Genomic DNA, 13,195 nt, shown 5'->3' with positions numbered 1-13,195 from the left:
GTCACTATCAAAAGATGTGGTTATATCACTGAATACTTGTAAACTGTTTGGATGAAATATTAATGGAGTTTGGGGAAGATGCCAGTCAGTAGCTTTCATTTGACCCTCTCTTATTGTGACCTTGTTGAGGACTAGAGCCTTCCTCTGCAGGATTCTCATATAGTGGAGCTACAGCACCAGGTGCAGGGAGGACCTGAGGATTCCTCACACACCACATCTCTGTGAAAACACAAATGCCTGTGCAGCCCACATAAGCAGTGGTCTGCTTCTCACACACTGGAACTGGGAGAGAGAAGAGAACCAGCTGACAGGAGGGGAGAAGCACAGTCTCTCCCTGGGTTACATGGATGGTACCATCTCTGCTTAGGAAGGGGAGAGCAGAGCAAGGTCAAAGAGCAATGGGTTTTATCAGAATGAGGTACAGAATTTACTGATGCCTAACCATTTTATTGCAACACTGACTGGACATGGCAGTTTGTCTGTGGTACCTGCTTAGAGCCATTCCTGCCCTTGGCAGAAATCTGAGGAGACAGGAGGCAGAGGGACACTGACCCAGGTGCTAAGGTCTGTCTTTCCTCACATATCTCACTCTCACCTTTGTCCCTTTTTTATTTTTAGCAGATAGGTCTGTGATCTCTCAGATATGGACATTATAGTGTTAAGTAGCATAACTGAGTTCCTGGTGTGCCACTGCACGTTTTCCAGACCTTTACCCCTTACTGCCCATTTCCAAGTGAGCAGCCTGCAAAGCTGTAGATCTGAGACATCTGCTTCTTCCTCAGACTGTGTAGTCAGGCATTTCAGAAATCCTCAGGCGGAGGTGATAAACATGTGGAATCAGTGAGATGCTTTATTTCCTGCATCCTGTTTTCAGATGTGCAGCCAAAGGGTTTCAGGCACAGTGTGGTGACCAGTAGAGAGTCTGGCTGCAGTAGCTGAGCAGAAGGGAGAATGCAGAGGCAACAGCTGCATTCTGTGATTGAGACAAGCGTGACCAGGGACAGTAACGGGACTGGACTCTGCAAATGAGGAGTATTCTGGAATGTTTGTGCACTTCCATAGATATGTTCATGCAGGCATTTAAAGGAAATTTGAAACCCTCAGATGAAACTTATCTGGGGTGCTTAACTAGTCTGAAGTGGCTAATCTCAAACTTCCAAAAAGCAGGAAATACCAAATGATGGTGTGGATAGAAAACTTCTACATGCAGTCATTAGAAAGATATAAAACAGTACTGGAAAACACCAGTGCTGTATTTATAACATTTTGTGTTGGTTTTACTGGGCGTGTTCATTCCTAGTGACACAAATGGCTGAAAGGTCAGCTGTGAGGATACTTGTTAATATGTGCTGGGTGCTCCTGACTCTGGTTATGTTTATGCATTTAATTGTTATGTTTGTCTTTAGATGTGAGACTACTGCAAATAAAAAGTCTTACCCATTGCTAATCTCAAAATACTGAAGACAAATGTCTGAATCTTGGTGTTTCTTGTAGTTTTACAAACAGTGATGTTTGCCCATTTGACCTAATTAATTTTTTTTTCTATTTAAATAAAATCTGAATGAAAACCAAAATAATTCCTTTCTGAAATGCTTGAATTTTGGAATCTCACTTTTGAGTTTTTTCAGTCTTTCTGGTGCAACAACATTAGCTTAAAACTGCATTAGAAAAATTGTGTTAATCTCAGGCTTCATGTGCAATTCTCTGGTAGCATTTCTTTATAACAAGAAACAAAGTCAAATATGCGATGGAGGCCATGTGTCTCTGATTCTGCTGGTTTTGCTTTCACCTAGAGCGTGTGTAAGTCTGCAGTCAGGCCAGTGTAATATAATATATATGGATGGGTAGGAATCTCATTTGAAAATGAGATGTAATTCTGTAGAGAAGGTAGAAATAGAGAAGATGAAAGCATAGTGCAGGCTGCTACAATCTCATTAGATACTGTCATGGTTTAATCCCAGCCAGCAACTAAGCACCACACAGCTGCTCATTCACTGCCTTCCCATGGGAGTGAGCTTTGAGTGGCAGAGCTTTGTATGCTGAGCCTGACATCATATGATATGGAATATCCCTTTGCTCAGCTGTCCTGGCTCTGTCCCTCCCAATTTCTTGTACCCCTCAGGCTCCTCGTTGCTGGGGTGGGGTGAGAGGCAGAAAAGGTCTTGATGCTGTGTAAGAAATGCTGGCAGTATCTACAACATCTACAACATATCTACATCATCATCTTAGAGCTACTGGGAAGAAAATTAACTAAATCCCAGCCAAAACCAGCACAGGTACTTAGCTTTTTTTTTTTTCTTATTTTTTGAAGTTTCTCTAAAATTGTGATTTCTTTGTTCTGCTCATACCTGTGTAGCTTTTAGGAGCTGGGGGATTTTGACTGAACTATTTGCAAATGAGAAAATGATCTATAATTAAAACCAGAAAATAATTAAAATTAATATTCTGATGTTGTTCTACTTCATGAAGAAGTTTGAGTGACAAAATTGTAAACTCTAGTTTCTCTTTTAATAGACAAAGCTCACTTGGTGGCTGGGATTAGAGAAGCATTGGCAAGGGTCAAGTCATTTAGACTGGAATTCTTTGTTTGCTGGGGTAGTATTTCCTTATAAAAGGAAACAGTTGCAGTGGGCAGATGAAGAACTGAGACCTTTTTTGGGATGTAGGAAAGCATTCATCCATCAACCTACAGATGGGAAATCCTCCCAACACCAGATTATTAGGTGCTATTTAATGGGAAGTTTTCTGATCCCCCTTGCCAAAGCTGTGTTTTCAAATGTCAGAAGTGGTGGAGCAGGTGTCACACACAGTCTCTACTCTGACAGACTTTACTATGACAGGGTATTTTCACAAATTGTATCTTTCTGGAAGCCCTTATGCTTTCATAGTCTGCTTTTCCTCTCTGTGTACTTGCTAGGAGATTTTGCTGTTGTTGTTAGAAGTCGGTAGCATCTGACAGAGTTTTAAAAACAGTGTGAAATTTAAATGTGCCTGGTGTTGCAGCAGTGGCAAGCCACAGAGTTGCTGTGATTCTTTGATTCTTGAGATGCAGGCAATCCCCCCATCCATAATGTTGTATAGAATGGAGTGTTGGTCAGCTTTACCTGAGGCTCTGGCTGGCTGGAAGGTGTCTGGGCCAAACCTCTGATGCTGGTACCACTGGGAAGGTGCTGGGCATTCTTTGGAAGCTTAACACAGCAGCAGTGGGGCTTCACTGCTGCTTGGAGACAGAAAGGAAACTTCTGTAAAGGCTGAGCCAGCAGGCAGGCACACACTTTGGGTTGTGTCAGATGAGCTCTGACATGTTTTTGTGCAGTGGTTAAAGGCCGTTCCTGTAACTGTCTGCCTGTAACGTTGCTGCTTACAGTTAAGGTCAGCAGGACAGAGTATGTGCCAGCACCATAGATGCCCTGGTTCAGGTTCATGGTAGCTTAAACTGCATAGACTAATACAAATTGCTTCATTTGGTAGGGGAGAGAAGTAAAATTCTGCCAAAAGTAGTCCAGTCTTCTCTGCAGCATTCCCTTGAATGCAATTGAAATGCTTCATTCTACAAGGCAAGTGAAATGTCTCATTTGGATGTCTGTAATAGCTTTAGAAAAAACACCCTGTCAGTATTTGAGGTCAGAATGTAATGAGAAACTGAGAGTGATCTCCTGCTGCAGGTAATGCATTTGGAAATTTATATCAGAAATTAATGACCCGTTTATATAAGGGATTTTGTAGTTTGTTTGGATTTTTTTCATTAATTTCTTTATCTTGGAAGTCTTTTGGCATGATTTGCAATGACATTTCAGGAGCAGAAATGCAAGCAGGAGATGTGGAGAAAGACAAAGCATGTAAGCTAACATTCAAGCTGAGAATCTCTCATATACAGTATGTTTTCTGTATTTTAAATTTAGTGCTTGTATTAACTTAATCTTGGCCAATGCAGAAAATTTTCTGTCAAGAGATCTTTCTCCAAACCTTCTTTTATGTGCATGCTGTTGGTGACATGTAAAGTGCTGTTCTGCACTGGCTTTGGTCCCTTTTGGGCTCAGCTCATGGTCCTATTTTCATGTTCCACAACTCACACAGAAAGCAGCTTTGCTGAAGAACTGAGGATGAGAATGTAGCAGCTCAAACTTAGATCCAAGCCTAGAGATAAGGCTTGTAAACTTCAGTGGGACCATTTTGTTCATGAAATTATGGATATGCTGTGGTCTTTTGCCAGAGGATCAGAAACTAAGTAATTGCTAAATACTGAGATTAAAATAACTCCAGAGGAAAAAACACTAGTTAAAGTCAATAAATCAGTTGGTGCTACAATGAGAAATTTAAATTTGTTAGCTATTAAGTATAACCATAAAGAATGATCCTTTTAAAAATTAGTGCAGCATTGGCATTTTCTTTTTAATGTATCATCTGTATTTTATGTAACAAGCAGTGCTGGACTGAGTTATATAAACGAGCAAGTGTTTTATAAATGTTATTTCAATTATCTGTCCTTGGAGAAGGTGAATGAAAAATAGCTCCAACTCAGTTTTAGCATCTTCATTTTGACAGTTGTAAAATGCATATTAATGAAGTGTGTGAAGTATAGAGAAATGGGTCAATTTGTAAAAGCTGGTGTCCTCTTAGTTCTTTATCTTAAAATGGAAAGAAAAAAGAGAAAGGAAGAAAGAAGCAGAGGGTATGTTTTGGGTAGCATGCCAGGTCTTTTTGAAATAGCTTGCAGTTGCAAGCTAGCTGAATCAGCACCACATTTATTGGTGGAAGGCTATAATCACATAACACCTGCAGTGTACAGCAGAGAAGAGACACATCAAATTCTGGCAAGGTGTTGAATGAAGTTTTTATATCTGGTTTTAAATCAAGTCTGAGCATTGCTACAAAGAGTAGAATTGGCTAAGTAGTCAGGTTTAATCAGCAAAATAAATTTAAATATCAAGAATTATTTAGCTAGTATCTTTGAAGAAACCGTAGTTGAGAGGAATGAGACTCACAAAGTATCATTATTTGGATTCATTTGCTTCATACAAGATGCAGTTTTAAAATGTTCAATTTTGGTACAAAATTGATAACACATGTTGAAAAAGAACCTGAGGATTTAAAGTGACAAAGATATTTTCCCATTTACTTAGTGGTTTTTATAGATTAATAAACTTCTAAGGCCAGAAGAGTTTGTTACCTCCCTTAGTGGGCTTGTTTCTGTGTTGTGTGCTTGCTTCTTCAGGAACAGATTAACTTTTTTTGTTAATGTTGTTATGAGGTGCTGGGTCAGATTAAGTGTATTTGAATCAGTGTGCAACAGTGCATTGATCAGTTGTCTCTAACATGACAAAATCTGCTCTGTACTGGATACAAGAGCAAACCAGTTGAATTCCTTAACTATTCTTTCCCATGCAGTTACCCCTTAATCAGAGAATGGGGCCCATCCAGCATGGGTTGGATGTCACTAGAGAGAAGTCACTAGACTTCTTTATGAGAAGCAGCAAGGGAGATGAAGATTCAGAGTAACTTTAGAGCTGACTTTTCCAGTCTGCATGGGAAAATTTATCATCTATAGCTCATGTTCTTTGCCCCTTCAGCATGAGATATAGGTGACAGCAAAAGACAAGAAGTACACTTTAAAAAATTGTCTAGGGACTGCAGGCTACAAGCATTTCTCAACACCTTTCTTTTGTTATTGGAACACGCTAAATATTGGAAATGGAATTGCCCTGAGCTTAACTTAGCTTCTGAGTGATCTTCCTGCCTGCTCTGTCCAGATGTTTTTAATTCTGCTTCTAGCCTTTGGGTGGGCTTGACAAAGAAACTAATTTGAGCTCTTTCCTTCTTGATGTAAGGAGGGGCAGGAAGGGCAACCTTCCGCTCTGAGATAGCAGCAGACAGTAACAGTGTCTGCTTCCCACTGACACAGTGGCCCAGCTGCCAAGAAGGCTTCTCAAAAACATAGTGAGACTCCAGCCTTGGCTAAGCATTTGAGCCACTGACTTAATACAGGTAAAAGGTACTTGAGTTCTGATAGAGCTTCTGTTCATAGTGTAGGAAGATGGAGATGGCACGAGCAACCTTACTTATTTCAAGCATGTTTTTTAATAGCTGGCAATGCAAATGGTTACTTTTGTCTTTTGGCTCTTCATCAGACCAAAACTCAAATGAACTTCTTTTTCTTCTTCCTGTTATCTCTTCCCCATATGCTTCCTCAACTCTCATCTCTTTAGTTAGAAAATGGGTGCATACAGAAATTAATTATAAGATTTAAAAGTTGTCAGTGAATACTGTAAGAGAAGTGCTTAATTTTTGGAGTTTGAACTCTACTAAACTTCTGTGTTTCAAAGAAGAAGTTGAGGGAGCATTGTTTAAGGGCATTAAAAGAGATTTAAAATAATTTCTGGAACACGTATCAGTCCACATAGCAAATGCTCAAATGGAGAAAAGGAGCTGTTCCAACTTTAAAACTTAAAATGAACTTCAGGGTTCGTTCTCATATATCTATACCTTTTTATCAGTGTACAATAGAGTTAAAGAGAGTGACCAAACCAAGCTTGTGTTTCATTTGACTTTGTCTTTGCTGTAATTCTTTGTGTGTGATTTAATTTTAAAATGGGAAGATTCAGCTCTGTTCCTTACTGAAGTTTACAGCAGTTGTTTTTGATGGAAGCAAGAATAGGCAATGGGACTCCTTTGCCTGTGTTTAACTCTTCATCATGTGGTAGAGTGTCTCTAAATTACCCAGCCACATAACTGGAAATAGAAAGCATATTGCAGGATTTCTTAATCATATGCAAATTCCATTCATGTGCCCAAGTTTTCAGAGAAGACTTAGAGATAATTAAATCTACAGACCCTGTTAGTTTCAGTAGGAGCTGTGTGACTAAATCTTCTGAATTAGTTATGAATTAAAAACAAACAACAAACAGCCCTGCAGCACTTGTCAGCCCAACCTCCTGGCACATTTAGCTGCTTTTTAGGACTGCATTAATTGATAAATTCTTTTGGCAAAAATTGAGGATGCTGGTGAATGAGAAAACAGGAGCTGTTGAGATCATCTAAGGTACTCCTGCTCTTATAGCCTCAGAACAGGGTATGGGAGACATGGCTGGGAGAAGTGTGATATGCCTTTTATCCAGATTCATAGCTTTAAGGCATTTTTAAATGTGCTTGCAGAACTAATCTGGGGAAGGTAGGAAATTTGGACTAGCTTTACCTTTGGCAGGATTGAGCACTGCTGTGCAGGACATTGTGTTCTCATTTTTCTCTAATGCTTACAGGTAAGCATATGCAGTTAGTCATTACAAGTGTAGCTTTGACAGGTTGGGACTAAAACCTCCAAATTAATCTCTTTGAATTTTTTTCTCATTTCAGAGACACCACTCTCCTCTGAATAAAGATGGCAGAAATCAATTCTCATGTAAATATCAAGGAAAAGGTAGGTTCAAGTAACAGTGCACTATAAACCAAAATTATATTTGCATACCTATTTAATTTCTGCTCTTTCCAACACTGTTTACATACTGAACTTTATTATGTATTGACTCTGTGCATTAAGTTAAGTACACACACAGATATTGGTAGGACTAATCTGAATCTTGCATGATGAGAAGCATTTTTACTTTTTTGCAGAAAGTGTCAGCTAGAGTTCTCTTGTTCCTTTGTAATTCCTGTGCACACTGATGCTGTGGAGAACAGCACTTTGGGATAATTGATGCTGTACAAAATGCAACCATTGAAGAAACATGCCCTTTAAAAATTATTTTCAGCTAAAAAATGTTATACCTGTAATACTTAAAGCAATTCCTAGAAGTGCAGGTCTTGTAAAGAGTAGATTACCTTTTGCTATGAAAGTGTGTCTGCTTTTAACTGCATTCCATGTGGTTGAGTCTTCTCCATATCCTTGGCTAGAGCTAGACTTTCAGGAGCAGTAAAGGACCTAAAGCTAATTAGGATATGAGGTAGGTCAGGAGATCTTCTGTGGCTCCCAGCAGGCAGATTGTGAGGAGATCATCTAACCACAGAATTTCTTTTGCTCTAACTCTCCTTATGGGAAACAGTTCCTTACCTGTTACACTGCCCAGGGGCCTCTTTTTCACTGGTTTTACCTTATATTTGTTGTTAACATCTGTGTTGCTCATTGTGCTTGAGGATTTGCATGTCAATATAAATATCTGTCTTGATGCTGAATATTGTCCTTAATAAAAGCACAGAGTTTTAAAATTGAGTAGCATAATGATTTTGTAGTAGAAAGTAATGTCACTGAATTCTTTTCTCTGCTGCCAGAGTACAATAATTCCCAAAATATAACTCAATAAATCAATTGAACCTGTACATTTTTACTGTGTAGCTTGAAATTTTTTATTTAAGTCAGTTTTACAAGTGCAGGATTTTACAAATCATGTGTTTGTCTTTTGCAAGTTTAAGAATGAAGAACTGCAACAGGACTTTTATTTGTGGTAGATATCTGCTGTTCCAAGTGTGATATCAGCTGGGAGTGCCCCAAATCAAATGTTTATGAGCATATATATTTTAAGGCAGGAAAATAATTGAATCAATACTCTCTGTTATAAATTGCTCCACTCTTTATTCCTGCATCTTCCATTAGTATTTAGTGCCACTAAATCCCTATGCCAAATTGAAAACTTAGTTTAATAGCAGTTGAAATTATTTTGCAAAATCACTGGGTTTTGTTCCGGAAAATAAGATTAATAACTAAATGCATAAAGTGCATAAACTACAATCTGCAGTTGAGAAGGTGATGTGCTCAGGGAGCCATTGCACCTGGGCAAGTCCCTTGTGTTTTAAAACAGGATTGCAGTGGCTCTGTTTGGTATCTTGTGTTTGGTTTACTGTATGGTACCTATGAAGTGACTGTAGCTTCAGAGGTCTTTGACTGATGCACTAGAAATACATGGAAAAAGTTGACAAATAAGTCCTGCAGAGTTGCCTTGGATAATATTTGCACATAAACTGCTAAAACGTGAGGATTTCATTTGCAGGTTTGAAAAGCAGACATATTTACAGTGTGCTGGTAAGGGAGTCAAAATCACATCCCTTTCTCACTTAGCTTACAGAGCTTCCATAGTCATGCCTCACAGCATTGAAGCAGAGTGAGTTTAATGTTTACTTTTACCCACCTTTTAGGAGGCAGTATTTCTGGGTAAAAAACCCAAGGTTTATAAATATAATACTTCTGCTGAGCTTCACAAATCCATTGCCCTCAATATAAATACAAGCAGGCCTGCTTTAAAAGAACAGACAGAATACAGTCCCTTCCCACTTCTCCCTTTCTTCTACCTTAGTGTTGCAGATCTTGATGTACTTAAGACTTTGATCTTGCTAGGACTTGCATGAAACCAAAGGAGCTCTACATCTGCACACAAATACTTACTCATGTAAGTTTCTGCAAAAATAGCACACAAGTTTCTCCATACACTGAAGGCTGTTTCACTTGTGGTGAAAGTCCCATGCAGATTTCAGCATGTTTGTTCTTTTGTTTGGGGGCAGGGCAGCAGTTGTTTGGGGTTTTTTTTTCAGTTGTGACCTTCCCCTGTGATCTCTCCATGATCAGCTTCTAGTTACTCAAGAAAGTAAAACCTCTTCCACTCTTTTAAAAGTGGTGTGAGGCCAGTGCAGACATTTTGGACATTACAGGCTCTGTAAAGCTCCACCCCTGAATTTGAGTCAGAAGAGAATGCTACTGTGGTGTACTTGTATAATTCATTCTTGGCATTTCAGCTGAAATAGTTCATAGAGTCAATAGGTTAAGCATTCTATTTTGTATCTTCTTTTTTCTCCCCCAAGAGATTTATATAAATGTTGGCCTGTGATGTTAGGAAGGCTAATGAAAGTTTCCATAGTTGGCAGGGACTCCTGCAGCTGTGATACTCTTGTGGGGGAGCCAGGACTGTTTCAATTACCATATTTTCATGCACATAACCCACAGATTTTCTGGAATAACCTAAGTTCTGCATTTCAACAGACACAAAGGTCATTAATTGCGTGCATAACCAGTATAAGAAGTTTACCATCAGGACCTCTCAGAATAATTCCCTCTGCCCTGACCCTTCCTTCTCTATGCCACTCTCCCTCTTGCCTCTGATAACACTCATAATCATCTCTGTGCCTGAAAATAAGTAAGGACTTATTTTTTGTATGAGGATTTTCAGAGACTGAGTGTTATACATAGTTCAGATCATATGCACAAAAGTTCACTGGATTAAGGGGTAAAATGAGCTAAACTCATTGGCTTGCATCCAAATTCATAAAGTCAAAGGAAGTATTCAAGCATTAACCTAGTACATCACCAGAAAGAGGTGCTGAGATTCTGAATTTTAAGTCTTCCAAGGAAGAGGAAATTGGAGTGAGAAAGACAAGTGATGTGTTGTCTCCTGCAACAATTAGGCACTCTTAGTTTGACAAAAAAAGAGTGAGTATCAGGCACTCCCCAGAGTAACCATTCATCTCTGGCACGTGACTTTGGTTTTGATCCAAAGAAATATCAGGAATTGTTTAAACTTCAAGACTTGCTTTTGGGTCCTTTTTTTTTTGTTCTTGTTGTTGTTGTTATTTTGTTGTTGTTATTTTTGTTTCTGGAGTTTTGTTTTGCTTTTGTTTGTTTGCTGTGAGATCTGCTGTCAGCTGGGATTAGCAAAATACTCATTCCGATGAAAATTCTCCTTTTGAGATTCTGTTAGGAGTGATGTTCTGCTGAAGTTCTCCTGAAAGGCTTGCTTTCTCATTTGTCATTTCAAGTGTCAGAGCTGGAGGAGCAGATGGGCAGCACTGCAAGGAAATTTTATTCAGATGTGGGTTTGGAGGTTTCACAGTTTTGTTTGCATTACACCATAAATGTGGTATTCATAAGCAATAGTCAGCATGCAAGCAAAGAGGAGAATTTAGAGTGGAAGGAATGGAAGTAGTATGTAAATTTGAAATCATTCATTACCAGAGCAGATACTTTCCAATCTGTGATTTCACTTTCTCCTCAAAGTTGATCTTTGCAGCTGTTCTTTGCCCATGTGTTGAAGTAGATGGACTGTTCAAAGACCAGAAAAGTTGATCGAAATGCACTTTTGTCAGTTGATGAGCCATTTAACTTGGATTAAGGATATCACAGACTCATGTCTGTAAATGGTGCTGTCATCACTCAAGTAGAACAGTTCTTAGTAAGCCAAACTTCTCAGGAATCCTGAAATAACATATTAGAATGTCTGGCTTTCTATTTGATGGATAAGGGTGAAATAATAAATCCATGCCAAGTGCCTAAAGAAGTTCACTGCAGCAAGTAGAACTTTTTTGAGGCTTACTAGGAATTGATGATCAGAATGTATGAGGGAGATCACAGATCTGATCAAAGCTGTCATTTTGCTCAAAGGGGATATTAGCACCCCTTGTTCAGTTTGTCAGGATGAACTTAGTAAAGCTTCTGGAAAAATGTCTCTAATGTAAGAAATACTCTCTTAATACAACCAAATCAAATTGTATTCATAAAATATGTTTGTGTGGAAGTTCAAAACCTTTTAAAAAATTCTACCATCAAGTGGTTTTAAAATGCATTTTCTTGCTTAATGTGGCCAGGACATCTGCTAATGCTAAATTCCTAGATTATCAAAACCAGCAGTGTTCTGCTGGCAGCCCTTCTTCTCTGCTTCACTTGCAGGATTTGGGAGAATTTGGGGGTGTAATGGAATTGAATGATGTCTCTGTGTACATAAAAATTTGCTACTGACATGCAGTAAAAGTAAAGTAGGAAATGTCTGTGTTTATTGATAACCATACTTATAAATTAATTTAGTTCTTAACTTAGGGAAAAAAACCTGGTGATCTTAATGTTTAGTACCAAGTGAAGGTGGATCAGTGCTAGTTTTCCTAACCAAGCATGAGTAAGAATATTTCTAAGTGACCAAATAGTAACTCACTTAAGGGGATTCGAGCAGCTGTGTTTAGGGGTTTCAGAACAGCCGTGAGCTTTCAGCAAAGAAGTTTAATTTGTCACTGTGTCAGAAATACATAAACAAACTCTGTGAACCCCGGATATGTTAGTTATTCACCAGAAACATCCTCTTTGAGATGATGCCAAGGGGGACCAGATGGAGCAGAGCAGCAAACAGGCAGTGATTGAGTCCATGTTGTTACAGTTGCCTGGGAACCATTTGAAACTTGTCAGAGAAAGTAAAGGGCTTAGAGGAGCACACATCACTGTCAGCTTGGTTCTGCATGTGCAATAGGTAATCTGGTGTCACAACTTCCAGGCAGGCTCTGTTTCTCTTTGAGCTTGACTTACCTGGAAAGTCTTGTGAGATGGGTGATTGTGAGGACTTAGAGTAAATTACTATGAGAAGGTAGAATTCAGCATCCTTTCCTGTGTGCTATATTCCTCCAAAGTAACCTGTCAGTGATTCATTTTATGTGTGTGTGTGTGTATTTTTTTTTAGGTGAGCCAAAAATTTGCCCCAAGTGAGATGTTTAACAATAATCATCAGAAAAATAGTCAAGTATATCTGATCAGACCTTGAGGATTTTATTATAAGGTAGAAATTTGTCTGAGGGGACTTGAAACCTTTTCCAATTTTGATTCCACTTCTGGGCAGTCTTCAGCGGTTTTTTTGTAAGGGACAGATAAAAACATCCTCATGACTGTGGAATTCTGGTCCTGATGAGACAAAGTCTGGCTCAAATTGCAGCCAGCATTAGCAGGATTTGAGCTCTGGATCATGGGTTTAAATGGAGGTGGACCTGGGTCCTGTCTTTCATGTTCTTGACTGTATACAGTTTTTTTCAAAATCAGAGATTTATATTTTATATCTGTGATTGCTTTAAAGTAGTTTTTGTAAGCTGAAATTCTAAGAAAGTTTTCTTAGTAAACAAAGTAATGTGCTTTCCTGTTAGGCTGCAGGAGGGGAAGCCCAGGAACTTAACTGCTGTCAGTGACAGATTCTCAGCTAATGCTGACATTAAAAGCCTTAATTGTCTGTGGTTCTGAAGGTATGTTACTGAGTTCTCTTAGTGTCCTGGAATGCTGTCTAGCATCCAGATGATGACAACAGTTCACTGGGAATCTACACTGGATAAAAACAGGATGTTTCACAAAATAATTAGTCTGGTAATGCTGTTTCTCCTATGATCAGGTTTCAGTAAGTAGGAAAAAAAAAGTTTTCTCCCACATAAATGGAAATCTAATGAAGTAGACTGCTGAGTTAGCCTTTGCAGAATG

The 13,195-nt window shown here is 38.9% G+C and overlaps 1 protein-coding gene across 3 annotated transcripts in view; it reads left to right on the top strand.

Moving 5' to 3' along the window:
- The window catches only part of SPATS2L (spermatogenesis associated serine rich 2 like), a 78,388-nt gene that overhangs the window by 29,346 nt on the left and 35,847 nt on the right, over positions 1-13,195 (top strand). For all 3 annotated transcript variants that reach the window (XM_030241723.2, XM_030241721.2, XM_030241722.2), the window contains one exon: positions 7,351-7,414. In XM_030241723.2, the coding sequence (XP_030097583.1) occupies positions 7,376-7,414 (39 nt within the window). In that variant the 5' untranslated portion in view covers positions 7,351-7,375. The remainder of the gene's footprint in view (positions 1-7,350; positions 7,415-13,195) is intronic.

Source organism: Serinus canaria, chromosome 7 (assembly GCF_022539315.1).
Source record: "Serinus canaria isolate serCan28SL12 chromosome 7, serCan2020, whole genome shotgun sequence".
Lineage (NCBI taxonomy): Eukaryota > Metazoa > Chordata > Aves > Passeriformes > Fringillidae > Serinus > Serinus canaria.
The sequence above is the reverse complement of the archived record's forward strand: the minus strand, read 5'-3'. Positions and strand labels throughout refer to the sequence as shown.